A 26491-nucleotide genomic window follows, 5' to 3' on the forward strand; every position below is an offset into this window, starting at 1 on the left:
GCAATATCTCGCTTAGTATTAAAAATATCAAAAAACTGTAAAGGACATTTTGACTCAGTTTTTTATATAGAATATGCGATTTTTTTCATTACATTAATCGATTGTTTAATACCACCTATACTTAAACGAGCTTGTAAAGCACGCCACGAACCCATGTGGCACCTCCGTTTCGCGTGGAAAGTGTATGCGTGAACTATTTCGACATATATATTAGTCATTTATGCCTTCCAATACTCAAAATAGCTGCTATATTTTCCAAACTTTTTTTGTTAATAACTTTTTAACAAATAACGAGCGACGGCTAAAACCTTCTAAAGGTTACTCAGAGTCATGACCTTGACAACATATATCAAGATCATTGAAATCGGTGAAGTCGCCCTTAATTTAGACATTTACCTAAATGTCAGAGTAACATTTAAAAAATATTTTCTTTAACCTTTTTAAAATATTTTAACAACATTCAGAAAAATCATATTACAAAATAATACGTTTAAAAAATACACATAAAGTCAATATTTCTAAACGTTAATTTAATATATATGTTCCTTGTCCTGGGGTAGGATAAATAATACATAAGCAGTCGATATCAATCGATAATGTTATTTATATATTTACTAACGCAATTTGGTGAGGACGCCGCAGCCACATGAAAACTTGAAATAAACGATAACAAAGCCAAAAAATATTCAGAGACTGATTGTGAGATGAAGTCTTGCGGACATTTTGTTTATATATTTTATATAGCAGTAATTTTCCCTGCATTATATATGTTCTACTTTGAGTTTATGATTCAAGTTAACGACTTATTTTTATATTCATTCAAATATATCTTCTCTATCATGTCCATGCTGCCGCTATCAAATTATAATCATGATAATATTAGAATGAATTTAAAAACATTTAATTACAACAAATAATTATATATATGTTTAAAAACATTTTTATTCTTTTTTTTTCTTATTGCATAAATCTTCGCTTTTTTACAATTTTTAGTTTTTTATCCAAATACATTATAGAATAATTTCATTTTTGGACTGAAAGAAAGAAATATTTGTCGAATAATTGTTTCAGTTAATCGGCGAGGTCACCCTTCGCCGAAATTCGCGAATTTCTATATGTATATTATCAGAAATTAACGGTAACGTTTTTACGTGTAAGTTTTTGTTTTGTTTTACACTCGTCTTTATCTAACTTTAAAAATAAGACGTCATAAAGTATAAAATCTAAATACGAGAATAAATTAATGAGATTCATGCAACAGACTCCTCTTGAAAAATCATTGAAAAATGAGGGACCCTTTCTTCAATACTTTGAAATTTCGCTGATTTGAAGGTCCGTGACGTCAGTTTCACGTAATTCAAAGGGCCAACTGTTTTTGATCATTAACAAAAATCAACGAGAAACAGATCCTTTAAAATGGTATCAATTGATTAAAAAGAAATGGAATGACAAATGTGCCAACCCTCGTCAGATCGTCAGACTTCACTGTTCGACTATCTCTCCAAAACAGTTTCTTTTAAACGACCTAAATGTCAGGATCTACCTAAACAGCACCGGGAGTCAGGGAATTTGTTGGTTGGGCTGTGCCTGGTAAGCGGAAAATGCCGGTGAAAAGAATAGTGTGATCAGCCTTGTTGTAGATCAGGTAAACAAACGGGTGGTTGGCGTTGAAGATGGCGGGTTCGGTGGGCCGGCTGGAGCGGAAGGTAAAGATCGCGGTGGCCGCGGCCGCAGTAGTACCCTCCTCCGTGACCTCGATACGAGCACGATGTACGGCATCACCGAGGTGCAGAGTTTGCTCGCCGTCCGCGACAAAGCCGCGCAGATCGGCCACGTTGGGTGTCACCAGTTCACCGGCGCCTAGAGCGTGCAGCAGCTGACTAATTGGCAGCTCTCGCTCGAACTCGAAACGCGGCAGGCTGACCTCGACCTCGCGCGGCGGTAACCCATCGTCCAGCAATTCGCGTAGTTCCCGCGACCCCTTCTCCGTCGCCAGACGTTCCACCAATTGACGGATGCCGTCCTGCGGCTCGTTGGAAGGATTTTGTACAGACCGTGCGGTGGAGAACGGAGGGAGCAGCACGAACATCGAAATCTCATTACCTTTGTAAGGTAATTCCAAGATATATGCACCTAGCTCTTCAGAGACAGCTGAAAAGAAGAAACTAAGATTAGAAAGAAAATAGATGAATGTGAAGGTCGAATTAGGTCGCGATGTACAAAATGTCAGATTTATTATAAGATCGATTTTTAACCATTTGCCTAATGCTTTTCACGTTTATCAAAATTGGAGACCGTGTTTATAATCTCATTTCGATATTTCACATTTTTATAAAAATATCCAATATTATAATTTACACATAAATTTGAATAAATCTTTTACAAAGTAAAATATAAAAAATATTTTGTTTATAATTAATTAAAAAAGTCAAGTGTATAGATAAGGCAATGAGATGAAGTTCGAATGTATATAATAACGTTTACTTACCGTGATTGAAGTTCCCTTTCTGACGCATAAAAATGGTGACAGAATTTTGCGTGCCGGAGGCATAGAAGATGTCGCGTTTAGAGTTCTTCGGGTCGAAACGATTGGCCCAGAGGCCCTTAAAATAGACCGCATTTACCAGAACGAGATCGGTATCTTCCGCAATGCTGCTCGGCGGCAGGAGATCGCGAATGTGACCTTTCGTCATATTGCTGACCCAATTATTGATCTGATTTCTCACTTCGGTAGGGTTCGTATTGAAATCTGTTACTTGCAACTGATCCCCGAAGAAATCGAGCATACATTCGCGCAGCCTCTTGGAATTCGTAATCCAAAACCTATTAGCAATTTTGTAATCGTAGGAATCTGCGGATCCATTTATCTGAAATGAATAATATCAAGGATAAAGAAATCATTTTCTTCCAAGATTTCCGAGAATTTCTACGCAAAATCGCTGAGGTAATATCCAGACAGCATCATATCCAAAATCGAGACATAAGACCTTTTAAAATTAAATGTCTTAAAGATACCTTATGTCTCAATTTTGCGTGCTGTCTGAGTAAGTTCTTACAAACTTTATTTGTACATCATTCATACAAGCATGACTTTACAAAAATTTCCATCCTCGAAATAATAAATTTCAAAAATGTCTAAATTATCTTTACTTCATAAACTCACTAAATTATTTTATTCAAATTAAATAGAATCCAAACCCAAATATTTTGTGTCTGTGCAAAACAATTTAAATTTCTTGTTCTAAGTTCCGTTTTTAAAGAACCTGCTGCGATATATTTCAGGGTTTTTAATCTTGATTTTTTCTTTCTTTGTTTTACTTAAAAATATATTTGGCTTTTGGCTTGCTCTAGCACAATGCCATAATTAAGATTAGTTGTATACGACATATGTAAATTAAAATAACACTTAAGAAGGACCAAAATCAATGGTTGAAACGTCATGAGATATACAAATAAATGATTTTTGCCAGTTAGTGTCGAATATAATTTTCCTTGTTAAAAATATATTTCCATTTTCGTTATTTTTTAATAAATCTTCTGTAATAACAAATATCTTTTGATCCACCATACTTCGATATTACACCATAATTTAGGCGCATTATAGATCCTTTAATATGTAAACTTGAAATTTATTTCCACCATTTCTTATCGGTTTCTTTACGCGGAAATCTCTACGTTACGTCATTCAAATTCGTCCATGCAAGCATTTCGCTGAACAAGACAAGACAATCTTAAAAGTCGGCCAAGGGGATTCACGATTCTCGAACACAGCAACCTTCAGGACCTTGGGGATCCGAACGCGATTTACCTCCCGGCGTTGATGTGAGGATAAACTGCGCGATGGTCACCTTGACATACCTCCGGCGACGACGAAGTAAATCACGCAATCCCGCCGGAATCACTCACCTGAGAACGCATTTGATTAAGCGATCTCTCGATGGCATAGTAACGTTGTACGTCAACTTTCGAGAGTTCATTTGGAATGTGGAGGGCCTGCTTCAGGGATTCCTCGGTGGTACCGCGAGCGCCGAAGTACGCCAGGCTCAAGGCCTGGTGTATGCTATGCGGGCTGAAGAAGATGTTGTCCTTCGACTCGATCAACGCGGTCTTCTTCAGACTGTCGAGCGCGAAGTCAAATCGGGCATCCGTTAACGACACCCTCGACGTTGGGTCCATTACCGAGGGGACATCATCTCCTGTTAAACATTGCGCCGAAATCATGCTGATCGCCGACAGCAACGGTATCGCCTGCAAAAATGAGAATAGGAATAAGAGAAAGAAAAATATTCCCAGTGAACATAATGTGTCAAATCGGGGAAATAAGACGTCTTAAAGACGTCATTAAGACGTCTCTAAGACGTCATATCTCCCGATTTGAGACAGGCGTGTTGCCTGGATTGTAACTTTACTTTAGCGATGTTACGTGTTATTAAATAAAATATGTTTTAATAAAATATGTTAATATTTACATATAAAGATTGGATTCTAATCAACGTTATGTAACGACGTGTTCTTCATGACAACAATAATAATATCCCAGGCAGCACCATGCCCAAAATCAGGACATAAGACGTTTTAAAGATGTCTTAACAACGTGTCTTGAAGATGTATTATGTTCCGATTTTGGACATGTTTGCTGTCTGATGGGATATTATTATCGTCTGGGATGTTTTACGAAGCAAGCCGCTTTAGGAGGTTGATTATACAATACAAAAAATGAAGCTAATTGGGATCTCTCGAAAGATTTAATCTCCAAAGAAGAAATCTCTCGAAGACTTCCGTATTATAGCGACAGCGAGTAAATAGCGAATTCAATTTGTTTATACTCGACGGCAATTTACCAAATTTACAAATGTATATCCGAACATAAAAAGATCTCACGCGTGCATGAAACGCACGCGCTGGCATTATTCTCTCGAATATTCGATCGAGAGAAAAAAAAACTTTCTCGCACGGCGGAGAAAGCGGTGACGACGAGGAATCGTGCACGTTTGATGCAGAAGACGAAACGACGGAAGGAATCTGGGCCTCCGGTACTTTTTTTATCGTTTTGCAACGTGCACGATGCTCCTCGCGACAATGGCCTATAATTTAAAGCCGTGGCACACAGAAAAACTTAAGCAGTAAAACTCAAGCAGTAAGCAAATCAGCCAATCACAGTCAAAAACTTAAGGCACGACCCTAAGGGGTAACGAATCCATACCGTTGATTTCCTTACTGCTTAAGTTTTTCTATTATACCACGGCTTTTATGCGAATTTCTAGACCGGATCGCTCGCCACGCGATCGCTATATCGCCGCGCCGGTCGCTTCATCGCGGCTGATTGCAAGCTGTTTAGCGATGACTAATTCCGAATAGAGGACCCCGATCATTCAAAGATCAAGGATTCGTCCAAAGATTAAAATTTTTTCTTTACTTTTTCTGTTTTTCACGAGGTATAATAGGTAGAATGGTAAGCATTCTTTTCGCGATCACTATCGGTCTATCTTGCGTGTACTTGAATTCCAGGATGGATCTCTGTTTGAAATGACATAAGCCCCGCGCGATTCCTTCGCAACTTCCTTCCTCAGGGAGGGGCATGTTTCTTCGGTTCGTTACTTTCCTGCGCAATTGCGGCGAAATTGCGACCGGATCGGAAATCGGAGGCTAACGGCGAGTGAAAGCAGCCGGTGGAGCTAGTACCATGACATCATAGGGCATCCGGCTTTCATGACTAAAATTAAGGTGTGACGAAAACTCTCGGTTGACAAAAGCGATATTTTCAATGACGACTTGTGACTTTCCCGGTAACACGTGATATAAATTTTACGTGATAATTAATAAGCGGTGATGTTATATAATGTAATTTTCAATTTGTGTGTGGTGAGACTACAATCATAATTCTTCACTTCCTTGAATAAATTCTAGAATTAGGATTAAAATTCAAATAAAAATTGGAATTAGTAAATTAAAACTAGATTTTTAAAATTAAAATAAAACAATTAAAATTGGAATTGAAATAAAAATTCCAATAAAACCGTGTGTAACCTGAATTAAAATTAAATAAATATACACGGCAATGCTTACGAGTTGTATCTGCCCCGAAAATGGTGAGCATTTAAAAATAAAGACGTAGTAAAAATCAGACAAAAGGTGAATTGAAATTAGAAGTAAAAAATGAGAATTTGCTTAAATAAAAATTAAAAAGGATGAGGACAGTGAATTAAGGCTAGAATTGCAATTTAATTTTAAAGATCTATCTGACTTATAATTAAAATTTAATGAGATCGATAGTGCGATTAGGCAACGAAATGCCACGTGAGTTCTTTCTTCGCATTGCACGATGATCGTTATCATGATGATCACGTATCGTGTACAATTCATGACAAACGTGCTCGCTTACAATCTGCCTCGCTCTCAAGCTCAAACTCTTCATTTTTTTTTCCTTTTGTTCGTTCGCTCGAGATCAAATAGCTCGGGGTAATTGCTCGTGACGTAAGGATTTATGAATGATCAAGCAGTGCGAACGCGACAGGGGAATTCCGTGAGAAGCGTAAGAACGGCGCATAGTCCTTCTTTACGTAAACATTTTTAGGCGTAAAGGTCTGAAATAGCTGTAGATACGTACGTTTGTCCAATTGAGTCATTACAGGTCATAAAACCATAATACAGAGAATTTTAGTTAATTAAGTAGGCGGACAACTTTTGACAAGCAAAAAATTTATCTTTTTTTATCAAATTAAATATTTAAGAAATAAAAAACTGCGTATTTGAAACTTCGGTACATGATTCTGTTCTTTTATTTTAAGGAAAAAATTATTAAATTATTAATTATTAAATAATTAATAATAACGAGAGTTATTGGTAATGATGGTAATTAAACAGTTCAGCAGCTGGTGATGGACATAAAATTTCGAAAACGACTCCAACAATGTTTTTCAAACATTTTTCATAAGTTGTTGAAACAATATTTAAAATGTGTCGAAAATAGAATTTTGAAAAAAATTCTTTAAATAAATAATAATTATTTTAGTTGCAAAACAAGTATAAAATTGCATTTTCTTTAATAAAAGTAAAAATAAATTTTTTTCCAAATTTGCTTCTAACACATTTTAGAGACAATTTTCTAGATTACGAATCCATTTTTTAATTTTGTTTTAGATTTTTTTGTTACTCCGGAATCACGTCCACCATCAGCTACTGAACGGAAAGAACTATTATCCTTTATTACCCAATAACTCCCGTTATTATTAATATTTTTTAAAATAACCATAAAAAAACATATAGAATTTATGTGCCAAAGTTTCAAATACTCAAAGTTGTCTATCCCCTTAAGTGAAAATTGTTCTTTTATAAAAGTCTCAGTCACAAGTCCTCGAATTCTAAATCTAGAATCGTTAAGAAAACAGTTCTTATTGATTCAGCAGTTTGTATAGATTTGTTGATTTTGAAGAACAACGATTTTGAAGGACAATGTTCATATAAAATTATTTAAGAAAATAAGGAAAATAGAACTGCATGACATTTATTTTTCCTTTCATCTAAAGAAACATAAAAATTTCTTGCGATTAAACATATTTACGAAATGATATACAAATAATTTTCTGGGAAACGTTAAAATAAAAACATCTGAAAATTACAAACTCAAAATTACAATAAAAAATTTATGAGTAAAGTCAATATTTGTCCTGAAACGAAAAAACGTTGCTTTTAATTAAAATTTTTATTATTATAGCTTAATAGTATTCAATGTCAACGAAAGACGGATAACCAAATATGCTTAACATTAAATGCATACTGAAAATACGTAATGTTAGTTAGAGGATTCTGCCTGATGATATCACGCCATCATTTCCATTGTTTTTATTGTAAAAAATGCTTGATCTACGTCGAGTATTGAATATATGCGTGTACTGGTATGTTTGTGGATATCAAGAGAGATTATAACATTATTATATAAATCTCTGACGTTGTTCGAGATAAAACGAAATAAAAATAGACCATGTTCTAGCATTAATAACATTGTTTCATACGGGAGAACTTCTCCCATCGAACATCTGAAAATTATCATTACAAATTTACTCCGTTTCTAGAATCACCGATCAATTTTGAATCAGTTTTTTGCATTAAATATTAATAATTACTATAATTGTATTAAAATCAATTATACTAGAAATTTTATGTTATTAATCGAAAAGATAAGAAATTTGACATTTTTAATAAACCGTCCAACGTTTCTTCAAAAATTTAAAAATTAAAAACGTTTTTAAAACTCAAGGTTGATAACTTTTTTTAATATATATAATTATATATCTCTCTCGCTGGAAATTAATTTAGAATTTTTTTCTCGAAGGGGAGAAAACACTCGCGAATCTTTCGATAAGACTTATCGCGGTTGAACTTCCGACCAAGCTGGCAATCAAGGGTCATTGCAGGATGGAGTACAACGACACACGATACTCACGATCATCGAGAGCCAATCTCCGATGCTAACAACACATGAATAATATTCCAACGAATTTCGCAGCACGAAAGATCGTCTCTTCATACATCTTCTCAACAAATAACGGACTTTACGAAACGAGATGAATGGAATGTCAGAAGAAAAACGGATGAATGTGTTGACACTCACCGTGAGGAACAACATTGTGTTCGAGACTCTCTTGGAGCTTCAGGAAAACGGCAAATCAACGTGTCGATTAATTGGTGGGACTAGTGTTGGACGTCCGAACGACGATCGAGAAGAGGCAGAACTGACTGAAGTCCAAGCGATCAGGAAGAGACGCCAGAGGAGAATGCCTTTGAGTAACCCCACTCTTCCCCACTACTGGTTTGTCACGTTTGCGTGGAAAACGTCATGACATACACGACAAGTTGGGGATCCAGGCTCGGATTACACGAAGAAAAATCGAGGAAATCTGACAAAGATGCATTAAAATTTTAAATAAATTTTGCAAAAATTTTAAGAAAAAATTTGGGAATTATTAAGACTCAAAATTGTACTTAAATATATATATGTAGATTAAAGAAAGCTTTTCTACATATATAATTTTAACGTGCGTTCACACTAGAATTACCAGAGATTAATCTATATTCAATTCTACCGAAGAAATCTTAAAAAAGAAAAGAGAAAAAGAGAAAGAAAATTAATAAAATTAATTATCTATGAAATTTCAATAAAAGTCAGGGAACAGAAATTAAAATGTTTTAAAAATGAGTAATAAATTATTTAAAAATTTCAAACGGGTCATTTCGTAGTTCTAATGTTAAATCTATTCGCTTGGTTCATTTTTTTTAAGTAAAAAACGGACGTGTACACATCTAACATATGTAGTGAAATGTGAGCAATCTTCCTGATCTTTATTTCAGTCAAGCATTTCCTTTCCACCACGACCCTGAACATGTTTATGTACATATACCTCTCGTACAAACCTATCATTACGTCCTCGTCTCTTGGAAATGCCCATCATAATCCGAGTTTATTGTCAGAAAAATTCCTACTGCTTTTAAAAATAAGGCATTGTAGTCCTTCGAGCCTTTTACTTCTCGGAAAATCTCCGAAGATCTTTATCTTCGTTAGCGCAGTAAAAATTAATTCCTTTAACGAGAAATGCGTTTTAAACCACTAAGATTTTTCAAAATCGAAATTTTTTAGAGACTATGTGCGTCAAATTTTCTCTTCATTGACGCGACATTCTCTTATCAATCCTCGCGTCGAGAATTTTTATCGAATTTACCGAAATTTATCAAATCTAAGAAAGATTATTTAGTTTATAATAAATTTGCCATAAATTCTACAAATTAATTTATTCTGGCAAATTCGAAAATTTCTCTCACAATTTTTCTCTGTATGCGACTGTTACATGGGTCAAGACTGGCAAGTCAATTGGCCTGATGAGCGATTAAGTGCATGCATTACGTACGTTTAAGGCTACCGGCACCTGACTATATTGGATTATTATGTCAGAAGCGGAGAATCATATAAATATTTTTTGCTTTAAAAAGAAACCTTTGCACGTCAAGCTAAATTCAAAAGTTCTCTTTACAGTTGTTCTTTAGGTAATTGTGTACATCGAGGGGGTCACCTGCTTGGATGATCTTGATACTTAGTATGTTGTCAAGGTCACCCTCTTGAGTAACCTTCAGAAGGTTTTAGCCCGCGCTCGTTGTTTATTCAAAATTTATTAACAAAAAAATTTGAGAAATGTAGCAGTTATTTTGAGTATTCAAAGGCATAAATGACTAATATATATGTTGAAATAGTACATGCATGAACAAAGAAAAGTTTTTTAAAGCAGTAAATCGTTGTTTTCAGCTCCGCCATCCACGAGTCCACGCGTTTTCTGTGAAATTATTATACGATGTTCATAGAACAACAATTGTAGACCTCGTTTCGAGCCGAAAGCAACGATTCGCTGCTTTAATAACTGCTTTAATAACATAATTTGCTGTTAAAATAACTTTTGAATAAACAAAGAGCGCGGGCTAAAACCTTCTGAAGGTCACTCAGGAGGGTGACCTTGACAACATACTAAAATATCAAGGTCATCCAAGGTGATCCCTCGATGTACATAAATTACCGTTCTTTATTATAAAATATCTACACATGTACTCAATCTACATGTGTTCCTCATTAAAGCGAGAAGTTGACTGAAATTTGCAATTATTATTATCCACATACTAAAAGAAAAATAAAACGTGCATAACATGCAACGATGTCACGTTCTAATTGCGGCATGTTGACTGATTGTCAAACAAACGTATTCTTTGAAATACTGTCACTTGCTCTCATTAAAGGCTCCGCATTAACTCACTGAGCTTACCTCATTATTGTCGCAGCAGACAAGACATTTAATCTTTCCATATCAGCAAATAGCTGTTATTTCTTTACGGGAAGAGCTTGACTATTTATAAAACGTTAATAAATAATAGATCTCTCTTTTTAATGTGTGAAATAAAAGTGGATTATATTGTTGCAAATTATATTCCCGTTGCAAAAGAAAAAAAATTTGTTACCGAAAGAGAAAGAGCATCGCTTTGTTCTTAATAACTTAAATATTAGATATTTTAAATAAAAGACGTATGTTTTTCTGTCTAATAAAATTATGAACAGACCGTTATTTTGCTTAAATTTAATATGACACTGCGCTGAATTATGGGGTACGCAATCTTCCCCGCCGAGTAAGTCTAATCTTACCTGAAGGTAAATCATCGTGATTACTGGAGCACGGGTTTATCACAGAGATTTCTGTTGATAAGAACGTCTTAATAACAGCGTCTTGTAACGAAGCGCATCTGCGACTATTTTTGCGTATCGCCGTCGATGGCTTTATACATATGCAGTGGACATGGCATTCACAAGCATTCCCGTTTACACACGTGTTTACACATCTGTATGCACTTTCGGCACGGATCTGGGAAAATCCCAGTCGAATCAGCACAATAACATCCATCCTCAATGGACCGCAGCTTTTATTGGAAAAAGATGATTGAAAGGAGACACTTGTTCGCACATGTAATAATTGTTATTAAACTACACGTGTACTCAACGTTTTAAGGTTCCTCATAATGCGAGAATACTATATCAATATATTATCTTAACTCCCTAAAAAAACTAAACGTTAAATAACTTCACTTTCTCAATGCGGCACGATGACTGATGCACAAACGTATCTGAAACTGCACTTGCTCTCATTAAAGGCTCCGCATTAACTCACTGACTACCATATGTCGCACAGCACCACGAACATTAACTCCAACCAGCAATAGCACGTACTTACGCAAGCTCGACTGTACACACACGTCAATCAAAGACGACTCTCGCTTAAGGGAACAAACGCGAGTCATATGCAACTCATCCCGACTGCAAACGAAAAAAAATTTGTACCGAACAGACGAAAGAGCACGCTGTTCTAACTTACAGACTAGATCATTTAACAAGCACGCTAGTTTTCACGTCAAAATTACGAACAGACCGTATGCTAACAGCACACGACCCGCTGACATCAGCGACGCACAAATTGGATAACAATGTAAATGCTAACTGCGCAAAAGACGAGGCAAAAGAGCTTTGGATTAGGTATTTACCAACGTTGATTCGCTTCATCAACTTTAATTCAAACAACAACAGAAACTTGACTAACGAATAAAATAATTCAATTGTAAGAAATTGTATTACTCGGGGTTGCAAGGCGTTTTAAAGGGACGTTCCAATTCTTTACACACTTATACAAGTACTCTTAATCTACCTTAATAAACCTTACTAATTAAATTACCCTACTTATCTGTACACACACACACACACACACACACACACACACACACACACACATACATACATACATACATACACACACACACACACACGCAAATTCCCCTAACCTATGGACTTCCGTTTTCGTTTACAAAGTTATCTTCTCACTCATACTCTCTCTCTCACTTACTCTCGCCCTTCTCCCTCCCTTCCTTCCTCTTCTCCACCCCCTTCCCCCGTTACCTCATCTAACTTCCTCAACCAACTCTTCCCTTCCCCCTCATCTCCCAGTACCACTCCTTCCTCCTACACATGCTCCCACGTCTCATCCCCACCTCCACATACCCTACACTTTCTTTTCTCCTCTGCCACCCAGTATTTTCCCCCCCCCAGTCTATACCTGGCCACCCTTTGCCATGCACCTACTTTCCCGGTTCCCTCCAGCTCTTTTTTAAATACCCCGGCACCCCCTCTCCCTGAGAACTTGGAAACTACGAAACGCAGATGAACTATATATTATTTTACAGGGGGAAATCCCCTGAGTGTATACCTAAAATATTATTGATTATTAGCCTGCCTTTTAGGAATTATTAACAAAAAATATTTCAGCATTGTGTATAGACCATTTTTCTTCCAGCTTTTTTCTTATAAAGTAATAATTCTTTAATTATTTTGTGAGTAAAGAAATATTAAGAAATAAATAAATGTTTACATAATTAAAATTATTGACTTTTTATACAATATAAGAATTTGATGGATAAGAAGTATATCATTCAACGAATAATTTTCTTTTACATAAATATATACATACTCGGACCAGCTCGGACAAGTCTCAGTAAGCTGACGTCTTACCGCGCTGCTACACGCCGCTACAGACTTTAGTCTTACTACAATGGTCTATACACGATGTTCAAATCACTTTTTTAAATAGCTCTTAAATAGTTGGCTAATAATCAATAATATTTTAGGTATATACTCAAGGGATTCCGTCTACATACTGTTAATGTATGGTTCATAAGTTCATATCCGCGTTTTGTATAGTTCACAAATTCTTGTAAATAAATTTTTTTTATTATAATTTGAAATTAGACATTGATAAAACTTGCCTACTCTTGCAATTACAAATTATTAACTCGTCAGTCTCGTCCAGAGTCTTGTGACTTGGTATAACCGCTCTTAGTCCTTCTTTTGTAAATGTTAAAGGGAAAAAATTTGTCCCGTTAATAAAGATTGTTGTTGTTGTTGTTGTATTTAATCAGATTGCGAATTCTTATCAATTTTGCGCGATATTGATAAAGTTTATTGAAAATAAATTTCAATTAGAGCCAAAGATTTCCTTTTCTAGCTATCTCTAATCGAAAAATTATTAATTTAATAAGATAAGCAGTATTCCGACATCTAGAAATTTTTATCTGTTGATCAATGTATTTTATATGCTTAAAATTAATTTATAAGAGTTATTTTTGAAGAAAATAAATGAGAAAAAAGTTAAGAACATAATCACAATTTAAAACGCATTTTATTCGAATATTATCCTTATTTAACAATATAGCATTCAAACAATGAAAAAGTATTTTAAAACAAAGATGCCTAGTAAGTACATTATAATTATTATTATTTCTTTCTGCAAGAAACTGTTTAAAATAATAAAGATAAATGCATTCAGATCATGTAAATAACTTTTATTATTCATCTTTTCGTCATGACAATAAAACTAGATTGATGCATTAAAGTGGGCTACACACACAGAAATATGTATTAATAGACGGTATCCGTGATACTGTCTCGATAAGAAATGTCTCAGATCATATGTACGATACACACGTATCAAGAGACACGGTAGTGTCTCGCGCCAAGTACACGCGGAGCGAGACCGACCGTGACTCTTTTACGCGACGCGACGGGTTGCGAGTACCCGAGATGTTGAGATCTCGATAACGAGTGAACGGATCAAGTTCTAAGTAGGCTTGATCGATAGCTTGGGGTCCAATTAGGGGGGGGGGGGTTTCTCTCATAATATTCCGCTACGTGCCCTACGAGCGGAGATATTGCGACGCAAAGTCCAAATGTGAAAATTTTTTATTAAGATACTTCTACTTCTAACGCCGACGTCTGATATGATGACGTCATAATCAGAAACGTCACTTTCACTTTTTCGACGCTGGCGGCGCAGGTATCGCCAGTTTCGATATCGCGCGCGTATTTCGAAATTAGGTCGATAGACTTATCGGTCAGAAGGAAGATTTCTATTTAGGTAAATTAGGTATATATATAAATAATATATATTGAGTTAACGGAAAAGAAGATTCTCTACGCTTGGCAGAAAATGCCGCTAGGGAATTTTTAAGTCGATTCTTATGAATTAAGCTTGAATTCGATGTCTAGGTATCCCAGGTTGCCGATGACGAGGTCCAGATAGTGCGCTTCATAGTTTTCGGTGTCCAGCATCGACATATAGAATGGACTGAGAGGGTGCCATTACATGGAGCGCGGAAACGCGGAAACGCGGAAACGCGGAAGCGCGGAAGACAAAATTTACTAGATTTCCGTCGATCCGTTCCGTCTGTTTTGAATGCCTTAATATTACATGGAGCATATTTTGAGCGGAAAAGCGGAACGGAGAATTATAAAATATTAATTTTTAACGGTATTTATTGATTAAAATGCTTGTATTCAATAGATAAGCTGAAAAGATAAGCATATTAATAAAAATTGCAATGAATTAAGTGAACACAATTTTAAGAAATGAATACAAATGTCTATTTGTCACTATACTGTTCCGCTTTTCCGCGCAAATTGTGCTCCATGTAATATAAGGAGAAACAAACTCGCGGAACGAACGCGTCAAAATCCGTTGTCAACGCGGATACAGTATACTCCATCAAATTTCGGAGCTGTTTAATCACATTGAAAAAAAAAGCTTTTACACATACTCTTCGATTACTTTATTATTTAATAAAAGTGGCAGTATAATATTATAGATCCAAACATCATGTTGATGGTTATTATGAAGTATATCTTATATGCAAGCCAGGGTACATACATAGGCTGCGTTAAGTACTGGCAGTGAATATCGAAACGCAGCCATACATACATACACGATAATAGCGGATTCCGCTTTTCCGTTCAAACGTGCGGGACTCAACTCGCGGAAACGCGGAATCTAGTTACTATTCTGTTCCGCGCTTCCGCGTTTCCGCGTTTCCGCGCTCCATGTAATGGCACCCTCAGGGAGAGCGCGGAAGCGCGGAACAGAATAGTAACTAGATTCCGCGTTTCCGCGAGTTGAGTCCCGCACGTTTGAACGGAAAAGCGGAATCCGCTATTATCGTGTATGTATGTATGGCTGCGTTTCGATATTCACTGCCAGTACTTAACGCAGCCTATGTATGTACCCTGGCTTGCATATAAGATATACTTCATAATAACCATCAACATGATGTTTGGATCTATAATATTATACTGCCACTTTTATTAAATAATAAAGTAATCGAAGAGTATGTGTAAAAGCTTTTTTTTCAATGTGATTAAACAGCTCCGAAATTTGATGGAGTATACTGTATCCGCGTTGACAACGGATTTTGACGCGTTCGTTCCGCGAGTTTGTTTCTCCTTATATTACATGGAGCACAATTTGCGCGGAAAAGCGGAACAGTATAGTGACAAATAGACATTTGTATTCATTTCTTAAAATTGTGTTCACTTAATTCATTGCAATTTTTATTAATATGCTTATCTTTTCAGCTTATCTATTGAATACAAAGCCTTTTAATCAATAATACCGTTAAAAATTAATATTTTATAATTCTCCGTTCCGCTTTTCCGCTCAAAATATGCTCCATGTAATATATAGGCATTCAAAACAGACGGAACGGATCGACGGAAATCTAGTAAATTTTTCTTCCGCGCTTCCGCGTTTCCGCGTTTCCGCGCTCCATGTAATGGCACCCTGAGCGTTGCGATGGGTAAACGCGCGCCCGCTGTAGAAAGAGAGGTACTATATGGGAGGCCTATGTTTGTCTCTCTTCTTGCAGGGGCGTCGAAATAAAATTGCAGACCCTGCGCACAACTTTTGTATAAAATAGTTAACATTTTTTTCCGCTGCTTTATTTTTAAAATATTTGTTTAATATATTTACATAAAGCGCAATATATAAATATTATATATTATTATATTATATTATATAAATATATATTAATTATTTATATTATATTTATATTTTTACTTACAATTAGTATTCTATTACTTATTTATATATTTAATTATTTATTATATATTATATATATATATATAGTATATATATATATAATTATATATATATATATATATATATATAGATTCATATATGAAGTACTTTTAATAGCTTATTGTAATATACGCAATATATATATAAATCTTATTATAATTTATATTGTTAGTACTGTACTAGAGGTGTAGGTAATAAATAAAGAAATTAACAAATGTTTGATGTATATAATATCTTATTTATTACACTGTACATCTAAAAGATACATTACAATATTATAACATTATAATATATAACATAATACATAATGTTACGTACAGTGTTGTGTTTTTATATCTAGTGCATAAAATAAATTTTTTTAATATTTTTATTGCAATAGATTTCTAATTCTTATACAATTACAATGTTATACAACGTTATAATAAAATATATTTAAAAATGACCACAGTTATACACAGTTACAAACAATTATATTTATTGGTGCATAAATAAAATTGTTTTTGTTAATTTTTTTTCTAATTCTTGTTACAACTGCAAATTTTGTTTTGGCTGCGTAATGCAATCTGATTTTTAAAAAATTAACAAGGACTAATTTTATTAATTGAAATCGATGATCGTTTAAATAATTTTGTTCAAAGCAATGATCCTTATGATAAAAAATAACACTTGTTACTTTTCGTAAAGTTTTCATTATGATATATTGTAAAAGATTTTTGTGTTGAGAAAAAATATTATTTTCCCTAACAGTAATTTCACCCAATTTACACAGATATATTACATCAGCAGACGCATTAATTAAACCACCTCTTGATTTTAAACGTTGTAATTCTGAATACGGTGTGTCACTGTGTAGGAGAGTTAAACATACATTGCACGATATGTTTTTTGATATTTTACGTACTATAAATCCTGCTATGTAGCCAAGTACGTCGTCAATATAATCCTTATTTATTATTTCAAATAGAGCGTGCGTGTAATAACTGTGGTCATTATTAATACTGTCATTATCAATACTGTTATCTTTAGTGTAATTTTCCTCAGTCGTACAAATATCACCGATACCTCTATGTATATTAGTGGAAGTAACGTTTAAAAAGATAGTATCGTCTTGAGCAACGCTATTCGCATATTTCGAACCGCCAACTTGTGCGTGAGTTAGCAATTTTCTAAATACTGTCATGAATTGCATACAAGTTGGATTATTATTGTGACCACAATGATTTCGTACTGCAGAAAAAAATAATTCTAAGTGGTCCTGTGACAATTTATATGTTAAAAGATACGACATATTACTATTTGGTTGTATCCAATTCTTATATAATTCTAGGACACTATTTAAAGTAACAATTAATCCAAAAAACCCAGTTTTACGTTTTGAATGTAAAATTGAAGTTTCTTGATATTTCAAAGAAGATATATAATCTATGAAACAATTAATTCTTTGTTCAATTTCTATTAAATTTTCCGTAGTAATAGGTCGTCTAGACGGAGTAGTACAAAACTTATTTCGAGAATTTAATAGATCAAAAATATCATTAAACATTAAGCAGAACTCTTCTGTTGCCTTACTATTTGCGAATTCTGGAAATTTAATAATTTCTCGGAGGTACCGTAATCCCATTGCTACACTATAACTGAGAATTTGGACCGCGAGACAGACTTTCATTTTTTCGTTCCGCCAATTTAAGTGTCGAAGTCTAACTTTGGTATTTAAATGTAGCCCATATTTTTCTTGTATGTGTATTAACTTTTCCACAAAGTCATATCGTATTTCTTCATTGTTCTTATTTTGAAGAACTTTGTATTCAGCAAAACAGTTTCTAACTAACTTAATCATATGACACGCGTCTAATATGACATATACTGGTTTTTTTGTAATAGGATGCGGAAAGAATACTTGTAACTCTTTATCAACTTGTAAATTTGCACCTAATATATTTGCCATAGTAAAATTATATTGTGGACCGTCAAATGTTAATGAAATGATGTCAATACCTGTTTCATGGATACTTTTTAAAACATTTGTAATAATATTTGCACGATCCTTTGCGGTCAACGCATCAATGAAATAATATGCAACTGGTATTTTCCAATGTTCATTAATAGTTACTGCCATGATGACAACTGCTTCCTTAGCTAAGGGTACTTCATCGTTATCTATTTTTGTCCCAAAGTTGATAAAATCTATGTATTCTTTTCCATTAAAGTGAAGTTGTTTTCTAATAGATATATCATCAATTTGCAAACCGCAAAGAATAGTGCGTTTCTTTTCATTAGCTTCGTGTGCTTTTTTTGTTAAACAATCTAGTGCAGGTTGTGAAATTCCAGGTGATCCGTCAATGGAATAGTACCATTTCCGAATTGTCGAAGGATGTGGTAAAATATTTATAAATATTCTCCGGACAAAGTCATAAGCTTTAGGAGAGTAAAAGTGTAATGTAGTTGCGAAGGTTTTTAATTCTGAAGGAAAAGCATTAAATCTATGTTTGCCTGAAAGTACTTTTTGTACTACTGCTACAAGTGCTGGAGATTCTATCGACTGAAAGAAAATAAGAAATTTTGATACGTACACCGTTGGAAAATTTTTGTAGTTTTGTTAAAAAAGGTCCTTGTTAAAATTTTTGTGTAAAATAATCAACACATACGTGTGTAGATTTAACATATGCTTTCTATGTTAATTGAACTTTACAAATTTAAAATGTAAAATTATTAAAATAATTTAAAAATTATATTAAAGTAACACAATTTAAACGTATTTATTAAATGTGTTAAAATTTATAGAAAAAGAGTGTTGATTTTACTTTATAACAGAAGTAAGAATAAAAATTTGCAGAAGAAGAATGTTGATTTTATCTTACAATCTTAACTTTAACATAAAAATTATGTTAATTGTACACATAATTAACCTCAAATTACAATCAGAATAACATTTTCTTCCTGTTAAAATATTATTTTAATATAGTATCGATGTTACCATTTAATTATAAAACATCCATTATGTTAAACTGACACAAAAATTTGAGTGGACCGTTTTGGACATGTAATTTATGTTATATTTAACACAAATTTTTCCAACAGTATAATAAATATACGTTGAATTTACAATAATTATGACAAAATACAACTGTCTCTTAAAAGTGTATGTTTGCTATAGGTATATATTGTAATTAACCATCGATCTATAGTATGGACTGCGCAATCCCTACTTTACTCGTATACGAAACACATCCTAAAATATGAGTGAGATAGAGCGCGTGTGCGGCCAATCTCTGTCTCTTTTCGACCAGTATTACAGTGTTGTATAGAATGAAACAGATAATGGCAGCAATGGCCTGCCGTCCTTGCACATTGATACACACTTTCGACTTGCGTCGCGCAGTCCATACTATAGATTGATATATAATTAACGTTGTAACGTAGTAAAATATATACTAATATATATGTATGATTTATAGAGTAACTCCGGTATATCTTAAACACAGGAGGGATATACAAGATATTAAGTTAAACAAAAAATACAAGAGCTATGCACTTGTATTTTGCTGTATTCCGTCATTTAATATCCCTCTAGACTTATGTATCATAAAATCATGAAATAACCATTAAACCTTTTACATTCCCTACAGTAATCATTTTATGTGACACAAAATCGCGCTTCTTTATTCCTTCTATTTTTTCTGATATCTGCGGTGTGAAACCCTGCGCGGCGTAAATACCGGAGTTACCCTATTTGAAACTTTTAACTTACTTTTAATGTATTTCTAGCTGTACTTGTTATTAACTTATTATCTTTTAAAGTCTTCATCAATGAGCGTAAATCCTTTACTGTTTTCTGCAGTTTGCCAACTTTATTTCTTAAATGTTTCACTTCCTTCCGTTTTTCATGTACTTCTTCAATCAGTACTTCTAAACATGCTTCTGCTTCTAACGGTGATTGTGAAACCTTTTTGATGTCTATATCATTAATCCTTCTTATATTTTTTAGAGGCACTTCTTCTTCGGCTGACTGTTCCATTGATAAAGATCTATAACATATACAATTAACATATAAACTTAAACATGAAAATAATATGTAAACAGTATTTATTATTCAATGTCTTATTTGTAAACTAATATTACCTTTTCAAAGGTGTACGTTTCATGTTGCAATGTTGTGTGTTCTGTATGCTCTCTTCCTTATTACTATTACAACCAGTATCTTTCTCATCCTCATTCTGTAAATTCATTGATGGGATTGCATCAGGTTTCAAATATTTTCTTTCTAACGGTGATTGTGAAACTTTTTTCATGTCTATATCGTTCATTGTTCTTATAATTTTTAGAGGCACTTCTTCTTCGGCTGACTGTTCCATTGATAAGGATCTATAACATATACAATTAACACATAAACTTAAACATGAAAATAATATGTAAACAATATTTATTATTCAATGTCTTATTTGTAAACTAATATATTACCTTTTCAAAGGTATACGTTTCATGTTGCAGTGTTGTGTGTCCTGTATGCTCTCTTCCTTATTACTATTACAACCAGTATCTTTCTCATCCTCATTCTGTAGATTCATTGATGGGATTGCATCAGATTTCAAATATTTTCTTTCTGCAACTACACTTGTCATAAAATCATCTCTTGTGAAGTGTTTTGAACAAAGTCTTGCATTTAGATTTATTTGTTCCATATTTAATACAGATAGCCATAATTTCATTATGTGTTCTTTTCGTGGAACTCTGAAAATGGTAATGAATGTATTACTTATTATTTCGTATAATTTAATGTTATAATTGTTATAATATATTTATTAATGTTCTAAATGTTCTTTGTGTATAAACCACAACTATATTCTAACCTCACTTTTTATAATTTATATTAAATACTATTGCACGTTTAGTTTATCATATGTATAATACATAGTTATTTATTTAATTAAAAAATATGCACATTATATATATATAATTATAGCTTTATAATAAAGTATGTTAAAAAAGTATGTTATAACAATGTTCTATACAAGATAAAATATACTTACTTATGCATTTGTACATCCTTTTCATTCTTGTTATAAGTAGTTTTACACAAAAAACATCTCAAAACCATTGTCTTTAAATATATGTGATCAAGTATGGGATTATTTCGATGAAAGCACTTCAACAACGACACAATTCCAGAACGAGTTACCACAAGTTACTGAGGTGCCCGAATGCAACGCACGTTATTGCGAGAATTCTGGAGAGGGACAAAATCACCAATGAGATGCTAGCAAAAGAGACAAACATAGGGCCTCCTATGTAGTACCTCTCTTTCTACAGCGGGCGCGCGTTTACCCATCGCAACGCTCAGTCCATTATGTCGATGGTGTCCAGGTGTAATAATACGTTGAATGCGATGTCTAAGTGTTCCAGGTTGCCGATGACGAAGTCCACATAGTGCGCTTCATAGTTTTCGGTGTCCAGGTGTAAGAATACGTTGAATTCAATGTCTACGTGTCTCAGGTTGCCGATGACGAGGTCCACATAGTGCGCTTCATAGTTTTCGGTGTCCAGGTGTAATAACACGTTGAATTCGATGTCTACGTGTCCCAGGTTGCCGATGACGAAGTCCACATAGTGCGCTTCATAGTTTTCAGTGTCCAGGTGTAAGAATACGTTGAATTCAATGTCTACGTGTCTCATGCGCTTCGTAGTTTTCGGTGTCCAGGTGTAATAATACGTTGAATGCGATGTCTAAGTGTTCCAGGTTGCCGATGACGATGTCTAGATAGTGAGCTCCGTAGTTTTCGGTGTCTACGTGTATTAATACCTTGAATTCGATGTTTAGGTGTCCCAGGTTGCTGATGACGAGGTCCAGATAGCGCGCTCGGTAGTTTTTGGTGTCTAGGTGTAATAATACCTCAAATTCGATGTCTACGTGTTCCAGGTTGCCGATGACGAGGTCCACATAATGCGCTTCATAGTTTTTGGTGTCTAGGTGTATTAATAACTTTAAATCTGAATGGGTGCGTTCAGCCGATATTCCGCTAGCCTAGCAATTGTGAGCAGTCGCTCGTTTTCGCTCGTTTCCTCTCCTTTTAATCCATTAGGTCAAAAGAGAGGAAACGAGCGAAAACGAGCGTCTGCTCACGATTGCTAGGCTAGAGGAGTATCGGCTGAACGCACCCAATGTAGGACACGTAGATATCGAATTTGAGGTATTAATACATGTAGACACTAAAAACTACAAAGCGCACTATGTGGACCTCGTCATCGGCAACTTGGAACACGTGGCCATCGAATTCAAGGTATTAATACACCTGTACACCGAAAACTATAGAGCGCACTATGTGGACCTCGTCATTAGCAACCTGGGACACCTAGACATTGAATTCAAGCTTGATTCATAAGAATCGACTTAAAATTTCCCTAGCGGCAGAATTAGAATTGTCATGACATAATAAAAATTGCTAAATTAAAATTATGTCTAGACATAATAAAAATTGGACAAAAATTATGTCTAGACATAATAAAAATTGGATGAATTAAAATTATGTCTGACGTAAAAATAATTATCAAAAATATCGATACCTGAAGATATCGGTACATACATATACAGTTGCGAACAACATTCAGTAAGACACGCAAATAAAAATAAATAAAGAATTTTACAGTTAACGACTTATTAACATTAATCATGCTTTATTGCGATTATGTTTTATGTTGAAATTGAAAAATATATACAAGGTGTACAACTAAAAGGGTTACAGATTATTATTTTAAAAAAACTAAGCAAAATATTAAATTGTTGTTTTCTTTAGAAATAATAGTCCGTAACAATTTTAGCTTCATACCTTGTATTATATACTGTTTATAAGATTATAAGATATATTGTTTATAAGATTAAAATGCGTAACACTACAAAATGGCGTGATATCCGTACAAAATTACCTTTTAAAAAAAAAGGTAAAAAAGAGCGCCAAGTACACGCATAGTAGTGTATATGTATTATGTTGTTACCCTGTTATGTTGTTACCTCGAAAAAAACAAAGTGGTAGTATTATACCTCCAAATAGCTTTATCCTGTACATACTGTTGAAAAATGCGTAATATACTACAAAAAGGCGTGATATCCGCACAAAATTACCTTTTTTAAAAAAAGTAAAAAAAGGCGCCAAGTACACGTATAGTAGTGTATATGTTGTTACCTAAAAAAAAATGAAAGTGGTAGTATTATACCTCGAAAAAACTTAAGTAACAAGTGGTAGACTTTTATATCTCGAAAAATCTCGAAAAAATCTAAGCAGTAGTATCTTTATTTCCGAAAAATTATAACTCAAGTGATACACGTCACAAAATTATGTTTCCTTATCAAAAAGAAAAGTCGCGCTTCAAGTGATCTATTACAATTACAAAAAAGAAATGATATCTCTTTAAATTAGAGCGCCAATTACAGAGAGAACATGTATATTGCCTCAAAAAATAATTGTTGCACTACTTTGAAAAATCTTTACATTGTGTCAATTAGAAAAGAATGTATGATAACAATTTTATAAGATTAAAAAATTTTATTTAAATTTAACAAGGGAATACAAGATATTTAAATACAAAGTTTACATGTGTATTTTTTAATGGTCACAAAGAATTACAGAGGTAACAGTACAAAATACAAATATTTTATTAAAATATTTAATCCAACGAGGGAATACAATTTGTATTTAAATATAAATTTTATATATGTATTTTTCAATAGAATAAAATATTTAATCACAAAGAATTACAAAGGTAACAGTACAAAATAAAAATATTTTATTAAAATACATAAATTTTTCTTGTAAAAAAACTTGGCGCTGTTAGACCTCGAAATTTTAAATAAATAAATAAATTTATTCTATACTTAATTATAAGCCGCATTATCCGCCGTCCGCGTCGTCACGCACACCCATATCATTCACTCCCACATCCACGCTGATAATCATTTAATATTACTCCCATCGCATTTTTCTCTGAATTATTTTTATTTACTGTTGTCCTTATTTATTTAAAATTTCGAGGTCTAACAGCGCCAAGTTTTTTTACAAGAAAAATTTATGTATTTTAATAAAATATTTTTATTTTGTACTGTTACCTTTGTAATTCTTTGTGATTAAATATTTTATTCTATTGAAAAATACATATATAAAATTTATATTTAAATACAAATTGTATTCCCTCGTTGGATTAAATATTTTAATAAAATATTTGTATTTTGTACTGTTACCTCTGTAATTCTTTGTGACCATTAAAAAATACACATGTAAACTTTGTATTTAAATATCTTGTATTCCCTTGTTAAATTTAAATAAAATTTTTTAATCTTATAAAATTGTTATCATACATTCTTTTCTAATTGACACAATGTAAAGATTTTTCAAAGTAGTGCAACAATTATTTTTTGAGGTCAATATTACATGGGTGCGTTCGGTTTGGACGCTCACGCGCTGTAAGCGCTCACGCTTATAAGCGCTGTTTTCGATCGTTCGATTTGGTATCTGAGCGCTTACACAATAGTAAGAAATGTCGTTGGTTTTGGCAATGTAAGCGACTATGAGCACGTCAAAATGGCAGACGATAGGTTATTGTGTGTTATATTTGCGCAAATAATAACATTATTAGAATTATTATTCTCTCGATGAGGAAGAATATTTAATTTTTAAAATAAACCTTTTTTTAGAATAAAGCGAACAACATTTAATTTTATTCTACAAATTTTAAAACCTAAATTACTAAGATCAAAATCAGGACGTAAAACAATATTTCAAAAAAGGTAAAAAAAGGGCGCCAAGTACACGCGTGGTTGTTACCTCGAAAAAAAAACCCAAGTGGTAGTATTATTAATTTTATTCAAAAATAAATAAAATCTATTCTAACCTAGGTGGTAGTAGCTTTAATTTTTTTAAACAAAATTATTAAATTACAAAATTGTTACTTTATTTAATCCAAGTGATATCTACTTCAAAAAAGCCTAAATAACAAGTAGTATCTATTAAAAAAAAAAAAAAAAAAAAAAAAAAATGTGAAATCTTTTAATACTGCGCCAATTACAATTACAAAGAGAATATATACCTAAAATAAAAACCAAGTGGTATGTATCTTTGTATTCCTGAGAGTCTTTCTATCAACCCAAGTGGTAATATAATAGTTTTAATTCTCCTTGATAAAATTATAATATTACAAAGAATTATTTTAATCACAAAAAATTAAAGAGGTAACATTATAAAATAAAAATATTTAATTAAAATAAAATAAATAAATTTTTTTTGTAAAAAACTTGGCGCTGCTTTTTTAAGGTTTAGAACCTTTGCACAAGACTTTCGTATGGCAACGTAGTGTAACTAAACGTGGGTCAACGCACAAGAAACGCACATGACGCTTTATACGTCAATACGTTTCTTGTGCGTTGATCTACGTTACGTTACCATACAAAAATTTTGTGCGGAGGCTCTAACTGATACGTTTCTTGTGCGTTAATCCACGTTACGTTACGCTACGATATCATACGAGAGTCTTGTGCGGAGGCTCTTATCCAGACAAATTTGCATAGCGCATAAACATAAGAAATTAATTGGTTTATATGTATATGTGCAAAAGGAAATAGACCAATCCATCTCTTTATGCATATGCTTATATGCACCTATGCAAGTTTGTCTAGGTTGACCTTGGACAAAGCAGCGCCAAGTTTTTTACAAGAAAAATTTATTTATTTTATTTTAATTAAATATTTTTATTTTATAATGTTACCTCTTTAATTTTTTGTGATTAAAATAATTCTTTGTAATATTATAATTTTATCAAGGAGAATTAAAACTATTATATTACCACTTGGGTTGATAGAAAAACTCTCAGGAATACAAAGATACATACCACTTGGTTTTTATTTTAGGTATATATTCTCTTTGTAATTGTAATTGGCGCAGTATTAAAAGATTTCACATTTTTTTTTTTTTTTTTTTTTTTTTTTTAATAGATACTACTTGTTATTTAGGCTTTTTTGAAGTAGATATCAC

At 33.4% G+C, this 26491-nt stretch overlaps 2 protein-coding genes across 3 annotated transcripts; both read right to left on the bottom strand.

Annotated features, from left to right (window-relative positions):
- Positions 1-586: 586 nt before the first annotated feature.
- On the bottom strand, positions 587-11283 carry LOC143905520 (serine protease inhibitor 88Ea). 2 transcript variants are annotated; one of them, XM_077420981.1, is made up of 4 exons: positions 11177-11283; positions 3907-4248; positions 2489-2867; positions 587-2151 (listed from the first exon to the last, which is right to left on the bottom strand). In XM_077420981.1, exons 1-4 carry the CDS (start codon positions 11189-11191, stop codon positions 1544-1546), a joined length of 1344 nt encoding a protein of 447 aa, XP_077277107.1. In that variant the 5' UTR covers positions 11192-11283; the 3' UTR covers positions 587-1543. The 2 variants fall into 2 exon arrangements, with proteins under 2 accessions (XP_077277107.1, XP_077277106.1); XM_077420980.1 differs by lacking the exon at positions 11177-11283 and adding an exon at positions 8612-8773.
- Positions 11284-19070: 7787 nt separating this feature from the next.
- LOC143905537 (uncharacterized) lies at positions 19071-21692 on the bottom strand. The gene is made up of 4 exons (XM_077420998.1): positions 21506-21692; positions 20937-21206; positions 20598-20840; positions 19071-20503 (listed from the first exon to the last, which is right to left on the bottom strand). Exons 1-4 carry the CDS (start codon positions 21571-21573, stop codon positions 20218-20220), a joined length of 867 nt encoding a protein of 288 aa, XP_077277124.1. The 5' UTR covers positions 21574-21692; the 3' UTR covers positions 19071-20217.
- Positions 21693-26491: the final 4799 nt, after the last annotated feature.

Source organism: Temnothorax americanus, unplaced genomic scaffold (genome assembly GCF_048541705.1).
Source record: "Temnothorax americanus isolate GAGA-0224 unplaced genomic scaffold, ASM4854170v1 Scaffold63, whole genome shotgun sequence".
Lineage (NCBI taxonomy): Eukaryota > Metazoa > Arthropoda > Insecta > Hymenoptera > Formicidae > Temnothorax > Temnothorax americanus.

Coding starts and splice junctions, on each gene's coding strand:
- LOC143905537 (XM_077420998.1), bottom strand. CDS start 21,573: ATGGTTTTGAGATGTTTTTTGTGTAAAACTACTTATAACAAGAATGAA. Junction 21,207..21,505: donor AAGGATGTACAAATGCATAA/GTAAGTATATTT, acceptor TACCATTTTCAG/AGTTCCACGAAAAGAACACA. Junction 20,841..20,936: donor AAACGTATACCTTTGAAAAG/GTAATATATTAG, acceptor TATATGTTATAG/ATCCTTATCAATGGAACAGT.
- LOC143905520 (XM_077420981.1), bottom strand. Junction 2,868..3,906: donor TTAATCAAATGCGTTCTCAG/GTGAGTGATTCC, acceptor TATTCATTTCAG/ATAAATGGATCCGCAGATTC. Junction 2,152..2,488: donor GAAAGGGAACTTCAATCACG/GTAAGTAAACGT, acceptor TCTTCTTTTCAG/CTGTCTCTGAAGAGCTAGGT.